Source organism: Moschus berezovskii, chromosome 6, assembly GCF_049115385.1.
Source record: "Moschus berezovskii isolate FMDL1 chromosome 6, NW_MosBer_1.0, whole genome shotgun sequence".
Lineage (NCBI taxonomy): Eukaryota > Metazoa > Chordata > Mammalia > Artiodactyla > Moschidae > Moschus > Moschus berezovskii.
The window spans coordinates 74,339,281-74,362,312 of NC_142465.1; the positions used below are offsets into that span (position 1 = coordinate 74,339,281).

A 23,032-nucleotide genomic window follows, 5' to 3' on the forward strand; every position below is an offset into this window, starting at 1 on the left:
TGGGTCTCCTTCAATAGACAGGCAGGAAGGGTAAGTGTACAAAGGCTGGGAGGCTGGCGATGTAGAAATGACAAAGGGTAGCTGCATGTTCTAGAACCCAGAGCTGGTTGAGTTCCTCTGGGGCAGAGGCTGTACCCTGTCCCCTTACCCCAGCCTCCCCAGTGCCTACACAGTGCCTGGCACAGAACAAGAGCTCAGCCAAAATGTGCATAAATATGTTTAAATGTGAGGCCTGGGAGAGGCAGAAGGAAAATTGACAACTGTTTCTACTTCTTGGAAGCCATCTAGGGTCACAGCCGAGAGCTCAGACAGACGTGAGTTTCATTCTGGCCATCATCCCCAGGTCATCATAGACAGTGTATCCCTGGAGGCTTCGGTTCCCTCTTCAGTAAAACGGGGGCTGTGATAGCATCTCTCTTGTGGGAGGAGGAGGGTCTAAGAATGACCAGGAATTCAGTGAGACGATGCAGATAACATACTGACCCCAAGGCCTGGTGGATATAAAGAGGTGAGTCTGATGGAGTGATTTCATCTTTAAGGATGAGAGAGCAGTAACATAAGCATCTATTCTGCTTTTTAAATGAGGCTGTCAAAAACATGCTTTTCCATGGGGAGAGGGCCTCCTCCTTGAAGTCTTGCCTCCACCCACCTGTCCCCAGGATGAAGGAGCTCCCTGGGTGCCGAATGCCCGCATCACAGATAAAAGCATAGGGACAGCCAAAGGCACAACAGAGAGCAGAGGTGGCCACAGACCTCCAGCCTCCAAGACAACGTCCCCTAAACTCAAAGCTCCCAAGGAATGAGTGAAGATCACGTCAAGCAACCCAGCAGAACATGAGACTGCCTTCCTCTGAATCCTGAATAATAACAGCCTATAATTATCGACAACCAGCTACATGTCAGGCACTATTCTCGGCACAGTCCCTGACAACCTGGGAAGTAGGTTCTACTACCATGCCATTTTATAGATGAGAAAACTGATAGCTTCTTTGAAAGTATTTTCTAACTCACATGGGTTGTCCAGAACCCACTTCATAAACAAGCTTAAAAAGCAATGCCTGCCTTGAGTTGAAAGGAAATGTAGGCTCTCCCTACACTTGACAAAGCCTGCACCAAACAATCTTAAAAGGGTTTGGGAAACCGAAGATACTTCCCTTTCCCGCAACAAAGAGACCTCCTGCCAAAAACCGGGCAAGAGGAAATGAAGTCTGTTTCTTCAGTTCCATTCAGCAAATCCCAGGATTCTCTTCTGATGAGCTGGCAGGGACCTTGCTGAGCATTTTGTCTTGGTCTTTCAATTTATAGGTGAAGAAAAGGGATTCAACACTGGGGCACCTACTCTGTGCTGTCCTGTGCCCAGGCTGCTGGAAGTACAAAGATGGCTGAGACCCTGTCCTGCCTTTCCCAAGAAGAGGGCTCCTTCAAGGATAACATTTCTCTATGGGCCAAACACTTTTCTAAGAACTCGACAGAAAATTTGTTGATCCTCACAACCACTCCCCATTTCACAGATGAAGAAACGGAGTCTCAAATTTACACAGGAGGTTAGAGCAGGGTCTCAAACCCTGGTGCCTGGCTCCAGAGGCAGACTCAGAACTACTCCTTTTGTACACTTTCCTTCCACCTTCCTGTAAGAGATTGGGGGTATGAGTGTCCTTGGCAGCTGGGGTGAATCATACATGAACTGAGCCCAATCACAATGAAATGACAACAGCCAGCAAGGATTCCTTCCAACCTGCACCCATCAGTTGCCTCTGTGGCTTTAGAGTCAGAAGAACTAGCGATATATGAAGTGTGACACCAGCTGGAGGGGACAGGGTCGTAAGGAAACACTGACAAAGCAGCAGCTCCCTTTTCTTACACTGGGAAATTGCCCCTTTGGCCACAGAGATGCAAGCTGCACTCTGAGCCATCTGGACACCGCCCTTCCCCTCCCTTCCAGGGAAAGAGGGAACCTACCATGGCGGCCTCTTAGCACCCTCCCACTAAACACCTCGGGCTGCCTCTCAATACCTCTAATGAAAGTAAACCAAGTGGAATTCTTTTCTCGAGTTTTAAAGGCAAATCACGATGGTGTTTTTTTCCAGACATACATTAACTCTGCACTCCAGCTGGTTTACAATTCTTTAAGTACTTGATTTACAACCCAGGGAGAAAATGTTTTGAAAATCTTGCAAATGCATTTTGCATCTCAAGCTTGCCTACTCGCAGAGCTGATCACCAGGGATTCTCAGACAAAGTGGGGGATACAGTGAGGCGGGGGGAGGTTGCAGGTGGCTCCCGGAAGTGTGGGACTGACCAGGGAGGTCAGAGAGTTGCAAAGAACTGTGGGAAGCAGCCGCCAAGGGTGGGAATCGGCTCCCTTCCTCCTCCCTGCAGCTTCAGCACAGAGCTATGATGGAGAGGCACCTGGCCATGCTGGGCCGACCCTCCACAGCTGTCCAAAGGGTGGTAAGGAGAGGGGTGACCCAGAAAAGGGGGAGAATGGGGGCCCAAGGGGCCTTCCCTGTGCCTCCCACCTCCACAGACCCCTCCCTTCTCAGGACTGCTGGTGCACTCTTCACGCAGCTGTTTGTTCACTCATTCATTCACACTGAGCATCTTCTATATTGCCTGGCTACAGGCCAGGATGCAGTGGCAAGACAGTGACCCTGCTTCCCTCCTAATGGGGGAGGAAGGGGAGGGTGTGTACAGACAAATCATCAAACCCACAAGCTCTAGAGGAAACCAATACAGGCCCAAGACAAGAGGATATGGAAGCAAGAATTGGACAGCCAGGCAGGACTTGCAGGATGTGGCAAATTCAGAGTTTAAGTCCTCAGCCACCCACGCGAGGGTTTAAAGCAGGGACAGCCATGACAGGGAATAAGAAGGCCACCAAGGTGCTCGTTGCTTGCACTTCTCATTCGCTCTGATTTCCAAGAGCCTAATATGCACAAGCTCTGCATCGGAAGGCTCCAGTCCTACTTCTCATGGCAATCCCACTTGGTTGGATGTTGGCAGCCACATTTTCTAGAAGAGAAAACAGAAACTCAGAGGAAATATGCGACTGTGCCCAGGATCATCCAGGTGCTGAGCCGCAGGGGAGAAGAGGAACCCAATTCTGTCTGATTCTACAGCCGTTTCTTCCTCCTCATTCATACCCTTGTGCTGTGCTCAGTTATTCCAGATGTGTTCATGACACACCCCAACTAAGTCCTCAGTACCTCCATGGCAGGACTTGTCATATTCTGTTCTGAAACTTCCCACTGTCCTGGGCACTTTAGGAAGCCCTCGGGAAATATATATTGCCAGAGGGAAAGGAAAAGATGGGCCGACCCCAGTGGAGGCTGTGTCTTCATGATAGGGAATCTTTAGCCCAGCCCCAGTTGAAGATGCAGTTAAAAGTTTACTGAAGAGCTTCACTGTGAAGTCAACATCTGGCTGCTTCTGGACCATTTCCAGAGAATTTTATCAATACAGCCAGACTCTACTCATGGGTGGGTCATCTGGCCCGGCCCCTCCTGGGCCCTGGGTCTGGGATCTTCTCATTCCTGCACTGCACAGTGTCGTCTGGGCCGGCGGGATGATAAATGCATTCTGCTTTAAAGCAGATACTTCGCAAATCATAACTTACAGATGCTCCAGGACTTTCATGTGGGAAAGACAAATGAGACTTAGGCTGTCTGACTCCGGAGCCACTGAGGACAGGAAGCCACAGCTAGGACGGCTCTCTCCTCTCCACGAGCACAAGACAGAATGGGAATTCGAGCAGGGAAGGGTCTGCCTGACTTTGCAGACGCTGCTACATTACCCGCCATTCATTTCCAGCCATTGTCTTTTCAAGCGCACAAATCAGAAAGCTCCTTGAGGTCAGGGGTGATGACCTACAGCTCCCTTACCTCCTGAAATAGTCACCCGCTATTGTATTCTCTTCTGTGCCATCCCATGAGCCTTTTGCCCGGGACCACCTATGTGCCTGGCACTCTGCTAGGCATGGACAGCAGGTCCAAGATAGTTGAATGGGGCTTAGCAGACAAGACACCTTGACTCAATCCTTATCTCCTGCAGCTTCCTGGGAGGAAGTGAGATCAGATGTCCTGGAGTGGTGAGGGAGCACTTCTGTCACAGGAAAGTGAACCAGCTGACCTCCAGAGGGCCCCAAGGGATTCCAGAACCTGAGGCTGCTGAAGGCACAAAGAACTCAGTGTGTGCCCAGAAGAAGCGCTCCTGGACCTGCTTCATTAAAACAGACTCGTGGCCCAACAAGCAGACATCTCTCCCCTCCTCACCCCTGACACCATTCCGATCTTTATCTTCTCATAGCTCAACTCTTGCGAAAACCTCCAGGTTGGCTCCCTGCTCCAAGCCAGCACTCCAGACCCCTGGACTCGGAACCCCACTGTGATCAGAGCCCAGCTCAGCCCACCTAGGGGAAGGGAGCTGGCCACGATCTTCACATTCATGCTGCCTGAGTCCAGACCCCGGCTCTGCTGCAGCGTGACCTCAGCAGGCTAGCAAACCTCTCTGTGAGACTCAGCCTCTTCATCTGGAAGATGAGACGATTACAGGATTGTTATGAGAATTAAATTAGTTAAATGGACCTGGCACATTATAAGCACTCAAGAAGAATTAGCTGCTATCATTTATTGTTGTTAAATGTTATTATTACCCCCCCTATTAATACCTTACCTGCCTTGTCTTCTACTGCGTCCCAGCACAAAGCCCGCATTCCAAGAGATCTGGCCTGCTCATCCCGGAATCTGCCCTCTCCCGGAAAGCTTCCATATTTTGGTCTTTGGAAATACAAATCAAGGGTCATCTTCAACAGCCCTTGCCCTCCCTAATCCTACCGTGTTCCCTGGCCCTCTCTCAGTCCCCTTCCTGAACAATGAGAAACCTCTCAGGAGAAGCATCTCTCCATGGCTAGTTCTCTGGAATGTGAGCAAAACACCACATCCAAATCCAGAGGTCACCCGCCGTGCAGCAAAGATAAAAGGTTCTCCATGTCTCCAGCAGCAGCGGGTCTCAAAACAGACTTGTTTGATGCCTCTTTGCTACTTAATCCTGGGCAAGTTGCTTAAACTCCCCAAGTATTGTTTTCCCCATCTGTTAAATAGGTCTCAGGTGAGTGCGTGCCTCTTGGGGTCATGGTGACAATCAGACATGAGAAAATGTCTGTAAAGCACTTAGCACAGCCTGACATACCCTGAACTCTCAAAAATATCGGCTGGTAGTAATAAGAGCAGTTGTGGCATTTGAGGGAAGGGGTGTTCCTATCTGGCATGGCACTTAAGTTAACGAACTGATCTTCAAAGAGCTATGTTTCAACTTGAAAATCTCCAGAAGTAATCAATTCCTGTACAGAAGAGGTACCCACAGCCTAGCAACTGCTCACTCTTGTCTCTTCCACCAGACTATAAGTTCCTTGGGTCTTATCCATGTATATGCCCCAGAATTTAACATGGTGAGAAGCATATGGCAGATGGTAATAAATCTTTGTTGAACTGAGCAGAATTAGTTCAATATCTGTAAGTACATTTCATCATTGCTACTAGATTATAAACTCTTTAAGAGTAAAGATCATGTCTTGTTCTAGTAAAGATATATTAAATGCGTGATGGAGAAATACCAAACGAAGAATCAGGTTTTTTAGACTCAGCCTACTCAGCTACCAGCTGTGCAACCTCAGAGAAGTCACTTAACAATTCTGTGCCTTATTTTTCTCACCTCAAGGATGGATGAAAAGTTAGGACTACACATCTGTCAAGGTCCTTTATACCCTAAAAATGGGTTTGGGCCTTAGTTGAAATATGGTACCCCAGCCACCCTGCATATGATAGTCATACACCCCTGGTTTGGCAGGCCAGCTTACTAATTTGCACACCTGAGCTGCAGTTTTTCAGCACCAAGCTATGAATAACTTTGGGCCAGTGCTTAAAACACCCACTTTTAGTCAAATTAGCTCCTTTGCTGGGTGAGGATGCTCCATCACCCATCCCAGGGCATCATAGCAATTTGGGGGCACAACTGACCCACCAGCCCTGCCATTCCCATGCCAGACCCTCCCAGAGACCTGCTTCCTGCTCACACCACACCTCATACTACTCACAAGAGATAACCTGGAGCAGAGAGAGAACTGAATTTAGCTGACAGTGAGCTGATCGCATAACACCTCTCCCCAAAACGTTGTTTATTTTTGCTCTTGGATTTTTTGGCAATGCTCAGTGCAGCCTGAGGGTCCAGGGAACTTGGCTCAAAGAAAATGCCATGTTATAACACAGGGGCTCACCCTGCAGCCCTGCCCGAAACTGTATCAAAACGAAAGTTGTGCAATAAACAAAGCCCAAATTCAAGGCCTTAGAAATGTGTTCAGATCCTATCAGAATCTGGCTGACGGTCTTGGCTTCCTGTGGGTGCACTTCCCTAATTAACCTGAAAAGTTTGATTATTTCTCCTACCTCTCTCTGAGTGAGCTAATTGTCCAATGCATCATGCCTCTCTGATTGTCTTAAAACCTCAACGAAAGTACATGTGAAATGAAGGGGGAAATAATGTGCTAAAAAAAGAAACTGAATTTGCTAATTTCCCATTTTGAGAACGCTGGGCTGGAAGAAGCACAAGCTGGAGTCAAGATTGCTGGGAGAAATATCAATAACCTCAGATATGCAGATGACACTACCCTTATGGCAGAAAGTGAAGAGGAACTCAATAGCCTCTTGATGAAAGTGAAAGAGGAGAGTGAAAAGGTTGGCTTGAAGCTCAACATTCAGAAAACAAAGATCATGGCATCTGGTCCCATCACTTCATGGGAAATAGATGGAAAAACAGTGGAAACAGTGTCAGACTTTGTTTTTTTGGGCTCCAAAATCACTGCAGATGCTGATTGCAGCCATGAAATTAAAAGACGCTTGCTCCTTGGAAGGAAAGTTATGACCAACCTTGATAGTATATTAAAAAGCAGAGACATTACTTTGCCGACCAAGGTCCGTCTAGTCAAGGCAATGGTTTTTCCCGTGGTCATGTATGGATGTGAGAGTTGGACTGTGAAGAAAGCTGATCGCCGAAGAATCGATGCTTTTGAACTGTGGTGTTGGAGAAGACTCTTGAGAGTCCCTTATACTGCAAGGAGATCCAACCAGTCCATTCTAAAGGAGATCAATCCTGGATGTTCATTGGAGGGACTGATGCTAAAGCTGAAACTCCAATACTTTGGCCACCTCATGAGACGAGTTGACTCACTGGAAAAGACTCTGATGCTGGGAAAGGTTGGGGGCGGGAGGAGAAGGGGACGACGGAGAATGAGATGGCTGGATGGCATCACCGACTCTGTGGGCATGAGTTTGAGTGTACTCCGGGAGTTGGTGATGGCCAGGGAGGCCTGGCGTGCTGTGGTTCATGGGGTCGCGGAGAGTCGGACACGACTGAGCGACTGAACTGAACTGAACTGAACTGAAGGGCTTCCCTGGTGGCTCAGCTGGTAAAGAATCCACCTGCAATGCGGGAGACCTGGGTTCAATCCCTGGGATGGGAAGATCCCCTGGAGAAGGAAACAGCTACCCACTCCAGTATTCCAGCTTGGAGAATTCCATGGACTGTATAGTCCATGGGGTCGCAAAGAGTCAGACATGACTGAGTGACTTTCACTTTCACATAGGTTATTTTATTCAATTCTCACGTCTAGTTCATGAGGTGGTACCATATTAGCCCATTTTACAGATGAGGAAGTGGAGGCTTCTGAAAGTTACATAGCTTGCCCAAAGTCACAAAGCTAGTCAGGAATCGGTCAGGATTTGAATATAAGCCAGGGCTCTTAGTCCTTCTGCCAGAGTGCCTCACTTGTGCAGCTTATGAACTCTGGAAGAAGCCACTTTGAGTCCTTTCTCATAGACATGCTCAGACAGTAGCAGCAAGACTACATTTGGGATGAAAAGGATGCCTGGAGAATGCCTGGACCTCGCAGAGGACTGGACCAGCTGACTCCAAGTTCCTGATTCTGCAACCTCTCTCTTCGGAACTGCCTTTCACAGAATGCTGATGCTCCATGGTGTGCTGTTTGACTCAGAAGACCCTTCCAGACATGCAATTAAAAGCCACAAGATCTTCAAACAATTCTCTGTCTCAAGGGTGCTGATTTCATAGCATCTCAGGCAGCCTAACACCCAGCACTCTACTTGGGCCACTAGTGTTGGCAAAGCAGCTGAAAGGCACGGCGTCTCTTGGAAAGTGCTTGGAAAGGCTTGGGTACAAACAAAAATAAAGCATCACTTCACAATTCTACCCAAAGACCTAAAAGGCAGAATTGAGACAACGTGCTCTGAATTCGGAATTGCACCTCAAAACCAAGTGGATATTCAGTGTATCCTTGGAACCACAAGAAAACTCCAAAGTCACACTTCAGATGAAAATTTTTTGCTGCTCTTGACAGATTCTGAGTCACCAAGCACTGTACAGGCAAGAACAACTTGCTGACCAATTTTTTTTTAATGTTTGTTTTATTTTCTGTCCAGTCAGGCATAGGGAATTTTCCACCTGACAATTTCTGTTTCTCACTTAAGTTCTGACACCATCTGTGAGCAGTGTGCTCCGCGAGGGGGGCTGAGGGGGACGGACTTGAAGTCAAGGAAGCCTTCCCTTCACCCAATCTCAGTTTTCTCACCTGCTTAATGCATCTACTTAGATGATTTTGCTAACATCCTAAGCTTATCTATCAGGTAGAAAGCAGTCTGGGGATTGCCAGTTTCTGGATGTGGATCTGCTACCAGATTTAGAATCTTTGCATAATCTTTGAGTAAAACAAGAGATTGAGCTGTAATGAGTAGCACAATGGGAAACTGAACGGAGGGCTAGACAACAGAGCCGGACTCAACAGCTTGCTGCTGTGAAATGAGCCTCTTCCGTTCTCAGGGCGCCCCCTAGTGGCCATTCGATTAAATTCCGAAGGAATGTTCGGAGTTTCTGCAAATAAAGGGAGAGACACCCACCACAAGAGAAAGGCAGGCTCGCGCCTACTGATGCAATCAATCCCTTTCGCTCTATCCTAGTCCGTGGATCAGACAGCTATCAGAGGGAATACCTGAGGCCCCAGTGAAGCTCACAAAGATGTCTGTCCTAAGACAAGCTTTCACTCTTGCAGTTGGCGGCAAGCTACTTAGCCTTCCGGAGTCTGTGCCCCCTCACAGATCCGACACACCCTTACCACTCAACCCCTCACAAGCTCACATCCTCAACCTGCAGCTCCAACCGCGTCTGGTTTTCATTACTCCGCTTTCGAACTTCCCAGCGTGATTCTTCAACAGCTATTAAGACAACATGAGCAAGGAGCTAGGCTTAGGTTTTGCTTATTCAACATCCAGCCTGGGGAATATCACCTCAGACAAAAAGCATGAATGAAGCGCACGTTTCTCAGCCTCCTCTTCCACAGACCTTTGAGGAGTGTGCGCCTCAAAGGACATTTTTGCATCTCCTCTTGAAAATTTCAACCTACAAAATTTTCAGTCTACAAAAATGGCACCTGCCCTCTCGACTACTTGCTATAGATTTTGTTGATAGGAGACAGCTTTAAAATACTATGTACAATCTCTCAAATTTCCAGTTAATCTATAATGGACTTTAACTTTTAGGATCTAGGATAAAGCTGTATCAACCCAAAGAGTGAAGCCTAGAATGAAGGAATTATCCAGATAAACCAATATTTGAGAACTGGGCTGGCTGAATTTTCTGACTGGTGCCAGGTTTTGTCCACAGTACTGTCACTGCACAGATGCAAAAGAAAAATACTGACATCAGCCCACCACTTACTTTATTCAGCAGCCCATTGCTTTTCCCCTGTGATCATGTGTTAAGTTTATAAGCAACCCTGGGCCCCCAAACACCCCCCCCCAAAAAATGTACTTAAGGAGTTCCATAATTACTTCCTGACTTTGGCCCTCAATTGATTAAAATCCATCTGATACGCTGAAAATCAAAGAACCATGTTAATTTTCTGCCACACACCACACAAAATCTTTCTGCAATAGTCAGTCACTTTGAACCCAACCCTCTAGCCACAAGCAGCATGGATTGCAAGGGCCTGTTCTGCAAAAAGGAAAATGACAAGCCAAGGTTGGGACAATGCAAAGACTCCAAAGCACTCAAGATGTTACTTGGGGCTGAGTAAATGGCCTTAGGACCCTGGCAGGGTTACAGCTGTCACAAAGAGTGGGGAGGCTGGGTCAGACCCCTTACACAATACAGCAGTCTTCCAGCCGGGGCCTGAAAGGCAACTGAATCTGCAACTCAGTGTGGCTATCCATGCCCTAGGCATTTCAGTCCTCCCAGAAGCCAGCAGCAAACTGTCACAACCCTCAGGCATGAGGGTTGAACCTTCACTTCTATTCCCTAACCGTCTCTCTTAAAAACAGGCAGGAGTCCGTCCTCCCTTGCAGCGACATCAGCACCGCGGCGACGGGGACTGGGAGGATGCAGGGGAGGGGGGGGCGTGGGGGGGTCCTCATTCATCTGTAGGATACGGGACCAGGCGAACCAGCTCCGAGCTGCGGATGTGGCTCTGTGTGGAGTTAGAGCAACAAGGCATTCCAGGGCATGAATGCGTGCCCGCGAGGGAGACCCCAACGGTCCCGATGGTGCAAAGTGTTTGCAAATCATAAACACTACTTTGCTGCTGGGATCAAAACCCCCAAAATATGCGCAGACAGGATGTAACAAGTGTTTCGGGAGAAAGACACGCCTGAGTCACGGGGGGCTGGAGCCGGGGGGGCGGGGGAGAGTGAGGAATCTGTTTGGGGGTTCCGGGGAAGCCCCCTCTCGGACCAGAGACAACCCCTCTGCGCTCCCAAACCCCGCCGCGTGAGCGCTGCGTCCCCAGCCGCGTCTAGACCGAGCCCCCCGGGCTTCCCCCCAACTCACCACTCGGCCCGAAAACCTCTCGGTGGCCCGCTTGACTTTGCCGTAGGTGCCTTTGCCCAGGGTCTCCTGCAGCTCGTAGCGGTGCTTCAAGTTGTGTTTGTGGTGATGCCGCTTCACACCGTGCGGCTTCCTGGGTTCCGGGGCCGCCGCCGAGGGGGCTGCGATCGCCCCCGGCTCCGGCGGAGAGCCCGGCGCCCCCGGCCCCAAGTCCGGGCCGGCCGCGGGCGCAGCGGCCCCCTCCATGTCCGAACGCGGGGCGAGCCGGGCCGGAGAGGGCAGGACCGAGCACGGCGCTCGCGAGGTCGGGGTCCCCGCCGAGAGAAAGCGGGGCGCGCTCAAGGTCGCCCCCGCAGCATCGGGACGGCGGCCGGCTCCCGCCGGGGCTGCGGCTAGCTCACTGGCGGCGGCGGGGACCGCACATCTGGCGCCCCCGGCGCGCACGATCCGCGCACCGCCCACCGGCCGCGGCGAGCTGCGGCGCGTCGGGCGAGGTGGCGGCGGTGGCAGGGGAGGCGGTGGTGTTCGCAGGAGGGAGGGGAGAGGGGTGGCTCCGAGCGCAGGCGGGGGAGTGTTATGTGGGGCGCCGCGCCCACAGACCCCTCCCCGCAAGGACGCGCAGACTGGGCGGGCGCGGGGGCGGGCCGGGCCCCGGGGAGGGGGGCGAGGGGCGGCGCGGCCGGGGCTCCCCCACCTCCCGCCCGCCTCCCGGGCCCGGGGCCACCCCGAGCTGGGAGAGGGGTGGGAGCGTGTCGCGACTCGCCCTTTGTGCCGCGCCGGCTAGGCCGCGCCGGCGGCCAGGGGGCTTTGTCCTCGCTCGGCTGGGAAAGAGACGGGGGGGTTCCCAGCCCGGGCGCCCCCTCCCCCGGCTCGCCCGCCGCCGCCGCTACCGCGGGCCCTCCGCCGCCGCCGCCTCCTCGGACTCCGGCTCCGGCCGCTCGGCCTCCCTTCCTGCTGGCGCCCTGGCTGCGGCGGCGGCGGCGGCGGCGGCGGCGGCGGCGGCTCGCCGAGCCCCGGGGCCGGGTAGACCAGAGCGCTCGGAGCCGGGGCCCCTGGCGAGCCAGCCGGGGGCGCTGCGGGCTCAGGCGCCCCTTCATTTTCTTTTTGGTGTCGCCGCGGCCGCCAGGCCGGAGGCGCGGCGAGGCTGGGGGAGGGGAGGCGCGGTGTTGGGTTACAGGCGGTGAGTCACGGCGCCCCCGCCCCCGCCGCGGCGCGCACCCCCGAGCGCTCGGCCCCGGCTGCCGCCCCGCCTCGCAGACCCCCGTCCCGTCTGGCGAAGGGCCGCTCCCCCGGACCGGGGTCGGGGCAGCTGCGCGCCCCTGAAGACCCCAAGAGGGGCGCGTAGACCTCGGGCCCGCGCCCTCGCCGGAGAAAGGCGAAGGCGGGGAGGAAGGTAGGCTTCGAGGCTGAATCCGCGGCCGGTCGCCGCACTGCCGCCCTCCGACACTATCCCGGGCTCCCTCCCGGGAGAGGAGAAGAATTGGGCCTCTAGAGGTGCCTGGATGCCGCTGGGCGCCTACCCTGCCCGCCAAGACTGTGTTTGGAGATGGGCAAACCTGGGACCTCAGATGGAGCAGGGCATGAGACCGGCTGAGCCAGAGGCGACCCGCAGGCCTCTTGGCCCCTTGGGCGTTTGTATTTCTCTAACTGAAATGGCCAGATCCTGGAGGTGGTACCCAGCACCCCACCCCCACAAGCGAGGGTCAGGCAGGAAGGGAAAATAAGGAAGAAGGCAAGAGAAAAAGAGGGCCTCGGGAGTTTTTTTAATAGTGCGGTATAGCAGACTGGGATGGGAAGAGTGAGGGGTGAGGAATGTCTGGTGCGTTCTGCAGATGGCGTGGTGGTTCATTTTTTCACCAGTGAGCCGGACTCGCCCTCCCTCCGCAGCTCTCAGGTTCATCCCTCGGCATTCCTGCTGTCTTCAGGCCTGATACCTTATCACCATACCCTGGATCCCGCAACAGCACGTCCTCCCTGCAAGCCCCCTCCCCGCTGCCAGAGTAATAGCCTGTAACAGTACAGTCACCATAATGTGTCCTCCACACTTGCAGGTTCTCCCTGCCTGCCTCCTGCAACTATTCTGCTTTTATACAAAATCTGTAGACTTTGCATGTGGAGATTAGAAAGTCAGTATAAATAACATGCAGGTTGAGCCTGGCTAGGCTGTGTGACATTTGTCAAATGACTTAATTTCTCAGAGCTTCAGTTTCTTCTTGAAGTATAGATTAGTGCATCTGTTTTACAGGTAAACGGATCATGTCTGTAGTGGTAATTAAAACTGTTAACCCTGGGTCTTTCCCTTCCCAGAGATGTGGTGTGCTGTGCTTAGTCACTCAGTCGTATCCAGCTGTTTGTGACCCTCTGGGCATGGGATTCTCCAGCCAAGAATACTGGAGTGGGTTGCCATGCCCTCCTCCAGGGGGTCTTCCCAACCCAGGGATCGAACCGAGGTCTCCCACATCGCAGGCGGATTCTTTACCATCTGAGCCACCAGGGAAAAACCCATGAACATGGTAGGAATCCACTACCCCATCTCTTGAAATTAAATGTGGCCACATTACTTAGACCAATGGAATGAGAGCAGTGATGTGCATTGCTTTTAGGGGGAAACTTTGAAGGACCAATGGGTAAATCCCCATGTCTTGACAATCCTGAAAATTCAATGTTGGCAATCACAACCACCATGAAGTACAGAAGTAGAGCCTCCCTCATCCAGGCTGGGCCTCTGTAACGATGGCAGAACTGGCCCAAGTAACCTGCATTGTAAAAGTAGTGTGAGCAAATATTAAACATGTGTTAAACCAGGGGGATTTAGCGGTTGTTTGTTACAGCAGCATAACCTAACTTATTCCGGCTGATGGTGATCCTCCCCAGTGCCTGGGACTTAATCAGTATCGAATAAATAGCACCTACCATGTGCTGATCCTATTTTATGACAGTAAACCCTGTTTTCAGTTGAGGAAATCGTATCAGAAAGGTTAAGTAATTGGCCTGAGATTACACAGGTTGAAAATAGCCACGACAGGAATTAAACCCTACCTGTCCAGTTCCCAAGCGTGTGTTCTTCCACATACGCAGTTCTACCTCTCCTTAATTGGGAAGGATGGAAACAGTACAATGCCTGGCACACAGTCATGCCCAAGAACAGGGAGTTCCTCTCCAGACTGAATTCCTATAGCATTTATAATTTGAACCACACTTTAGCACAATGTTATCGTGCATTGTGCTTGAGTGTTTTCACATAGATAAAGCATTTCCTTCAACAACCTCCCATGCTCCTTGGTTAAGAGCTTGAGTTCTAGAGTCAGACTGCCTGGGTTCAAATCCCTGTTCCATCACTCATAATTGAGCATTTTGGACAGTTGTTTTCCCTCTCTACCCTTCTGTTCTCTCATCTTCAAAATGGTGATGGTAATAACATGGGTGGTATTGGCAGTGGTAACAGTATGTCTCAGGGGATTGGTGTGAGGATTAAGAAATATATATACTCAGTAAATCATGGCTATTAATATTATACTCATTTTTCACCTTCTTATGACTCTTATTAGAATTCAGGCAATTATAAGCAGGTTAATCATACTGCCTGATTAGACTCTGATTTCTGGCTTCATTGGATATGGGACCAATGTTGTCACATTAGCAGTTGGAAGCATAACATCCACACTGTCCTGCTGCTGCTGCTGCTAAGTCACTTCAGTCGTGTCCGACTCTGTGTGACCCCATAGACGGAAGCCCACCAGGCTCCCCCTTCCCTGGGATTCTCCAGGCAAGAACACTGGAGTGGGTTGCCATTTCCTTCTCCACCACACTGTCCTACAACTTATATTTTCATAAGGCCCACTATTTGTTCTTTATTACACTTTCCATTGTCAAGGCAATTTTTAAAAAAGAAAGTAATATCTGCTCTCTTAAGAAATAGCTGTTTAGAAGACCTTGTTATGCCAGTTATGGGTTTATCTGCTCTCTACCGGCTGCCAGGACCTTTGTATGTATTGGGGGCTTCCCTTGAATGGCTAAGCTGGTAAAGAATCCGCCCGCAGTGTGGGAGACCTGGATTTGATCCCTGGGTTGGGAAGATCCCCTGGAGAAGGGAAAGGCTACCCACTCCAGTATTCTGGCCTGGAGAATTCCATGGACTATATAGTCCATGGAGTCACAAAGAGTTGGATAGACTGAGCGACTTTCACTTTCACTTATATGTATTACTTCTAATCATCATGAAACTGCAAGATGAGTATTAATGATCCCCACTTAGCTGTTCACACTGAGTCTCAAAAAGGTTAAGTTGTCTGTGATCAAGCTTTCCTCTGATCCCTTTTCCAAGCTACCTGACATCCCAGCTCATATCCATGAACGCATATGCTTTGGTTAACTTAAGTCTTACATTTTCTAGATGAGGTTTTGGAAAGTTAGCAAAGGTTGTAATATTTCTAACTTAAGTATGTTGTTTAGTAGACACCTTACAATAAAAAGCAACCCAGGAAAGTGTTTATTCTTTACAGTGGCAGATTTCTAGTTGTTCAGTTGCAAAGTCGTGTCCAACTCTCTGTTACCTCACCTGGCTCCTCTGTCCTTGGGATTTCCCAGGCAAGAATACTGCAGTGGGTTGCCAACATTCCCTTCTCCAGGGGATCTTCCCAGACCAGGGATTGAACCTGTATCTCCTGCATTGGCAGGTGGATTTTTTACCACTGAGTCACCTGTGGTGATTTCTAGTTGCCCAGATTTCTAGTTGCCCACCAAATATTCATGTTTCTCAAGCAGGTGAGCTCACAGACAGCTGCTCTGCTGGGAATGTATGTCCCCACCTCTCTTGCATCCCAGTGTGGCCATATGACTGGTTATCTCTAATGGAATATGAACAGAAGTGATGTGCATTACTTCTAGAGCAGAGTGTTGAAAAATGGATGTGCATTCCCCTCTTGGCCTAGCTGTAAGCAGAGGGCTCCAAAGCCCCAGAAGACGGTGAGGTCACCAAATAAAAGAAGCCTGTGTCCCTGCATCACCTTAGGAATAAAGCCAACCTGTGGCCAGGACATTGGACTGGTACATGAGTGAGAAGTAAGCTGTTACTGTGTTAAGCCCCTGAGATTAAGAGTTTCTTTGTTACAGCAGCTAGTACTATCCTAACAAATATATACGGTTTATACTCTGTGTGTGCGTTCAGTCACTCAATTGTGTCCAATTCTTTGTGACCCTATGGACCATAGCTCGCCAGGTTCCTCTGTCCATGGGATTTTCCCAGCAAGAATACTGGAGAGTGGATTGCCATTTTCCTCCTCCAGGGGATCTTCCAACCCAGGGATGGAACCCTCCTCTCCTTCATCTCCTGCACTGCCAGCGGATTGTTTACCACTACACCACCGTATTTACATATAAAAAGCACAATGGGAGATTATAACAACAATCTCAATGTTTGGAACCCAAAATGCCACTTTTATGTTCTCTGTCCACTTGCTTATTTAAAGAGAAAGCTTATTATTTGGAACTGGAAGTTTTTCCTCTAATTTTCCCTGTATTACATGTATCCAAGATCCAAACAAGAATAGTACTCAGTAGTCATAAAATGATCTAATAAGAAACAAATTTAGTCATTCAACAATATTTCTTGTTTTTCCCGCTACATACCAGACATCTGGGGCTGAGAATGCACTGTGACAGGACAGGCCTGGTCTCATCTTCAGGAAGCTGAGCCTCTTACTCACCCAGTCTGTGGGTAATAAATATAATTTACAGCTTTCAACTGACCTCCAGCCACCAAACTTCTTGGGAGATCCCAGGCTATTTAAAAGTGGAAGATATGCTTAAAAACTAAAATTTCCTTGTACATCAAAACAGAATGCTATATTTCTTCCTCTGCTAAGTGGCTAGAGAAACAGTAAGAATGGTGGTTAAGAGCATAGGCTTCAGAATCAGAACTGGCTGAGTGCAAGTCCTGGCTCTACCATTTTCAAACTGTGTGGTCTTGGGCAACTTCTTTGTTTCTCAGTTTCCCCATCTTTAAAATGGGGACACAATACATAGCACAAAGGGTGTTTGTTGAGGATTGACTGCATTAATGCAAAAAATAAAAAGCACTAAGAACATGAGATGACACAAGATAGCACCCAATAAATGTTGGCTGTTACTATCTTTGGCCACCTTCCCACTGGAATGACATTTTGTGTATACAAGGATATAGTGGACAACCAATTCAGGGGGCTGACATGACACCAGGAAAAAGAATTATCAATAGAATCAGTGGATATTATAAGTATTCAACTGAAATAACCCAGATTGAGATCCTACTTTCCATTCTTCTCATCTACTTGCTAATTGAGGGGCCAGAAGAGTCCTGTTGGGAACAGCATCACTTTGGGTAATCCCCGGAGAATGGGATAACCCACAGGACAAAAGACAGGGCTCCTGACCCCTGTCGTGCCCATACCCCGGTACTTTGGCCAGGTACCTTCCCCTCTCTGTGGAATCCTGTCGTCAGGCGAGATGCTCCTCAGGGCTGACAATTCCCGACCCCTTTTGGAGATTTCAGTTTTACATCCCCAGCGTGTTCCTTCTTTTCCTCCCTGCTTCATGCACGTGTGAAGTGAATGGGGCAAGTGGACGATTGGCAGCAGCTCCATTTGCTTTGTTTTCTCTGTCCTAAACTTTATACTGAAAAATAAGATAGCAGCTTCCTGTGGGAACACAACAGCAGGGATTCATTGGAAGGTTCTGTTACTGAGAAAAGAAACTGAAATGTGATAAATTCCCCATCAACAGAGAAAGCGCTGGCAGGACTCCAGTAGGAGCAAACAATACCATACCACCCTGGAAAGAGTGGCTGCCAGAAGGTTGAGAGAGTACACGTGTCACATGCAGAGATGCACTGGGGTCATGTGGGAATAACTCTAATTGGCTACAATGGAAGAGCCTTTGGGTTTCAAGGAAGTTGAATGATTTCTGGGCAGGTTCGGGAGATATAATGAGTTCTTGATGGGGAGGAGGGGATAGTTAGGGAGTTAAGGATTGACATGTACACACTGCTATATTTAAAAGGATAACAAATAAGGATCTACTGTATAGTAGATCTACAAAGAACTCTTTAAGATGTTATATGGATGGTCTGGGATTTGGGGGGGAGGGTGAAGTGAAGTGAAAGTTGCTCAGTCGTGTCCAACTCTTTGTCACCTCATGGACTATAGAGTCCACGGAATTCTCCAGGCCAGAATACTGCAGTGGGTAGCCTTTCCCTTCTTCAGGGGATCTTACCAGCCCACGGATCAAACCTAGGTCTTCCACAGATTCTTTGCCAGCTGAGCCACCAGGGGTGATGGATACATATGTACGTATGGCTGAGCCTCTTTCCTGTCCACCTGAAATTACCACAACATTGTTACTCTGCAATACTCCATTGTAAAATAAAAAGTTAAAAAATAAAAGTAAAGATATTAGAGACAGGGTTTCCCTGATGGTCTAGTGATTAAGAATCCACGTGTCAACACAGGGCACGTGGGTTTGATCCCTGGTCCAGGATGATCCCACACAATGAAGAGCAACTGACCCATTGCACCACAATTACTGAGACTACCTACGGCAGCTACTGAAGACCCTGTGCCTTAGAGCCCATGTTCTGAAACAAGAGAAGCCACCACAATCAAAAGCCCCAGTTTGCCGCAACTAGAAAAAGCCCACGTGCAGCAATGAAGACCCAGTGCTTCCATAAATAAATAATCTTTTTTTCGAAAAAGATATTAGAGGCAGCCCTGCAAAAATAATAAATAAAAATAAAGAGTTTTCCTTTATTACACTTTATAAGTGTATTCCTTATACACTCCCTGTATGGGTAGATGTACTCAGTCACATTAGCTAGGTGCTTACCATGGGCTCATCATGATTCTAGGTGCTGCAGATACAGAAGTGAACAAAAACGAAGTCCCTACCTTCATTCAGTTTTATTGTTGCTGTTCAGTCACTAAGTCATGTCCCACTGTTTGCAACCCCAGGAACTGCAGCATTCCAGGCTTCTCTGTCCATCATTATCTCCCCGAGTTTCCTCAAACTCCTGTCCATTGAGTCAATGATATCATCCAACCATCTCATCCTCCGTTGTCCCCTTCTCCTCTTTCCTGAAGTTTTTCCCAGCATCAGGGTCTTTTCCCATGAGTCTGCTCTTTGCATCAGGTGGCCAAAGGATTGGCACTTCAGCCTCAGTCCTTCCAATGAATATTCAGGGTTGATTTCCTGTAGGATTGACTGGTCTGATCTTCTTGCTGTCCAAGGGACTCTCAAGAGTCTTCTCCAGCACCACAGTTTGATAGCGTCAATTCTTTGGTGCTCAGTCTATCAGTTTACAGATAGACAAAAAAATGTATTATATGTCCTATAACTGTAAGGGTTAGCAGGAAGAATAAAACCAGGTAAAAAGGTACAGAATGATGAGGATGGTAAGAAGAAGAGTTTCTGAAAAGGTGACATTTGAGCAGAGGCTCCAGGGAAGCCAGAGAATAGACCATGTTGGTCTCTAGGAACAATATGGATATCCAGGGAAGGACCTTCTCAGGCAATAGGGTCTAGAAAATGCAAACGCCACAAGGCAGGAATATCTTTGGCCTATTGATGAAACAGTGAGTAGAGTAGAATATCCCACTGTAAGTAGAGTGAAATAGGAAGAGAGGAGTAGGAGTTGAAGTCAGAGAGCTAACCAAAGGACCCAATCCTATAGGGCTTTGTGGAGTGGTGGGAGAGCTCTGGGTTTTATTCTGAGTCAGGCAGGAAGTGTAAGTAATTAAAGTAAAGTCGCTCAGTCGTGTCCGACTCTTTGCGACCCCGTGGACGGTAGCCTACCAGGCTTCTCCGTCCATGGGATTCTCCAGGCAAGAATACTGGAGTGGGTTACCATTTCCTTCTTCAGGGGATCTTCCCGAACCAGGGATCGAACCCGGGTCTCCTGCATTGGAGGCAGACGCTTTAACCTCTGAGCCACCATAGAAGCCCTGGCCAATTCTGATTAGAGCAGTGACATAATCAGATGTGGGTTTGAAAAGTCTCTTTGTAACCACTGTACTGAACATAAGCTTGAGGAGGGAGGGAAGGGATCTGGGGAGGTATCTCTGATGATGGCTAAGGAGAGGCACCTATAAGAACTACAAAGCAAGGACTATAGCTCTTTAGTTGATCCCCTCTCTGCCATCCTTCCTCCACGTGGTCACCATATGTCGTTCCTAAAGCACATGTCTATCTGACCCTGTATCTCCCTCATCTGCTATCTCCTGTGGCCTTCAGGACAAAGTTCAAACTCCTTAACCTCACATACCGAGCACCTGGACAGGACAATAAGAATATCGGAGTTAGCATCAGAAAGACCCGGGTCAGAATCTTGGCCCTGCCTATCAACAGCTGTGTGATTTTACCCAAGTCACTCAGCTTCTCTGACCTTGGTTTCTTCTCTTTCCTCCTTGTCCTGGATATTACTATCTGCATGTCCTTGAGAGCAGGGACTTTGTCTTGTTCCCTCTGTATATTCAGCATATAGAACGATGCCTAGCACATAATAGGTACTCAACACATTTGTGTGGACTCAGCCAATGAGCTACTATAGAAGAAAGCATCTGTTATGGTTGCTGACTCACAGGTGCCCAGCCATGCATTCTTCTTTGGCTGAATAATGCCTGCTTCCCTTGCCCTGATGGTCTGACCGTAAATGCCGTCTTCTGATTCGTATCCACACCACCTCCTCCCACTTAGCGTCCATTGTTTCTGGGGTACCTCACTCTGTTTTATATCTCTCCACCTTTATACATGCTGTACCCAGTGCCTGGAACACGCATTCCTGCCTTCCAGGTGACAAACTCCAGCTCACCTCGGACACTGAGCCTAAGATGTCACTCTGCCTCTGATCCTGCGCTAGACAGAACAGAAGGCTCTGTCCCCAGAGCACGCAGTCTCTGGGTCTGTTATAGCACTTACATCATGGTAGTATAGTTACTCAATTGTGTGCCCAGCTCTGCTCAGTTTCCTGAAAGCTCCAGGGCATTCAGGTCTAGAACAGCACCATCCAATACAAATATAATGTGAGCCACATATAGCATTTACTTTTTCTAATTCATCCTTTTTTCTTTTTTTTAGTATTTCTTTTTCTTTACTTATTTGGCTGCTCCAGGTCTTAGTTGCAGCATGTGGGATCTAGTTCCCTGACCAGGGATCAAACCCGGGCCCCCTGAATTGGGACCACAGAGTCTTAGACACTGGACCACCAGGGAAGTCCCTGTATAGCATTTAAACTTTTGTAACAGCCACATTAAAAATGAGTTTAAAAACTGAGAAATTAATCTTAATCCTATATTTTATTTAACCTATTCTGTTCAAAATGTGATTTTAATGTGCAATCAAGATGTAATCTTGACTGTAATATTAAAAAACTCATTGATGAGATATTTGACATGCTTCTTTTTGTGCTAAGATGTCAAAAATCCCTTGCATAATTTACTCTTCTTTTTGTGCTAAGATGTCAAAAATCCCTTGCATAATTTACTCTTACTATAAATCTCAATTCAGAGCTATGTTTCCAATGGTTAAACTGAAATGTAATCCTAGCAAAACAATTAAGTTGTATTTAACATGAAAATATTTTCCATGTTCCAAGGTTTTCTGCTTTGGATTTTAATTAATTGCATGAAATTAAAAATTTAGTTTCCCAGTCACATAGCCACATTTCAAGCACTCAATAGCTACATATAGCTAATTTCTATTGTATCCAACAGTACAGAGCTCAATCTTATCTTCATTCTAATAGAAGTATAGCTCTGACTTATAATGGGTGCCATACAAACATTGGAAAGATGATGGATGGATGAATTTGACTACCTTTACTTTCTCTCTAGCTTACCTTCTTATTTCTTACTCTGGAAATGCATAGCCCCAGAAAGAAAGAATGAACTTAAGAAAAAGGTGAATCCATAGAAATCTTCCTTAAACTCCAATTTTTCAAGTTGCCCAATGGGCAAAGTACAAAGGCATTAAAATTCTACTCTCTGACCAACTGCACACAACTCAACAACCCAGCTCAACTCTTTGCTCAGATGTCACCTTACCAGTGGGTTCTTTCTTGATCATCTTGCTTCAAACTACAGCCCACCCTCTCCTCCCCACCTCCACCAGTGTTGCTCCTTACCCCCTTTATTTTTCACTATTGCATTTACCAGCGTATAACAGTATGCATGCCTGCTAAGTCCCTTCAGTCATGTCTGATTCTTTGCAACCCTATGAACTGTAGCCCACCAGGCTCTGTCCATGGGGATTCTCCAGACAAGGATACTGGAGTGGATTGCTGTGCCCTCTCCAGGGGATCTTCCCCACCCAGGGATCGAACCCACATCTCTTACTTCTCCTGCACTGGCAGGTGAGTCCTTTAACACTAGTGCCACCTGGGAAGCATGTAATATTATACAATTCATTTATTTGTTGTGTTTGTCTGGACAAAGCAGAGATTTTTTATCTATATTACTTGCTCATGAATCCCCAGGACCTAGTATATAATACATGCTCAATAATTCTTTGTGAAATGAATGGATGGATAAATAATTTGAGCTCCAGCTCTTTCATCTGCTAGCTCTATGAACCCAGTAATAAGTAAAGATTAAACCTCAGTTCCCTCATCTATAAAATGGATATCATAGTAACACTTTATAGTATTGTAATCACTGCAGATGCTGATTGCAGCCATGAAATTAAAAGACGCTTGCTCCTTGGAAGGAAAGTTATGACCAACCTTGATAGTATATTAAAAAGCAGAGACATTACTTTGCCAACCAAGGTCCGTCTAGTCAAGGCAATGGTTTTTCCCGTGGTCATGTATGGATGTGAGAGTTGGACTGTGAAGAAAGCTGATCGCTGAAGAATCGATGCTTTTGAACTGTGGTGTTGGAGAAGACTCTTGAGAGTCCCTTATACTGCAAGGAGATCCAACCAGTCCATTCTAAAAGAGATCAATCCTGGATGTTCATTGGAGGGACTGATGCTAAAGCTGAAACTCCAATACTTTGGCCACCTCATGCAACGAGTTGACTCACTGGAAAAGACTCTGATGCTGGGAAAGGTTGGGGGCGGGAGGAGAAGGGGACGACCGAGAATGAGATGGCTGGATGGCATCACCGACTCTATGGACATGAGT

General features: G+C 48.4%; 1 protein-coding gene across 1 annotated transcript in view; it reads right to left on the reverse strand.

Annotated features, from left to right (window-relative positions):
* NUAK1 (NUAK family kinase 1) overlaps positions 1 to 11,442 on the reverse strand; it is a 77,233-nt gene extending 65,791 nt beyond the window's left edge. Inside the window, exon 1 of the mRNA XM_055394510.2 lies at positions 10,888 to 11,442. Coding sequence (XP_055250485.1) covers positions 10,888 to 11,130 — 243 coding nt within the window. The 5' untranslated portion in view covers positions 11,131 to 11,442. The remainder of the gene's footprint in view (positions 1 to 10,887) is intronic.
* Between the last annotated feature and the right edge of the window lie 11,590 nt (positions 11,443 to 23,032).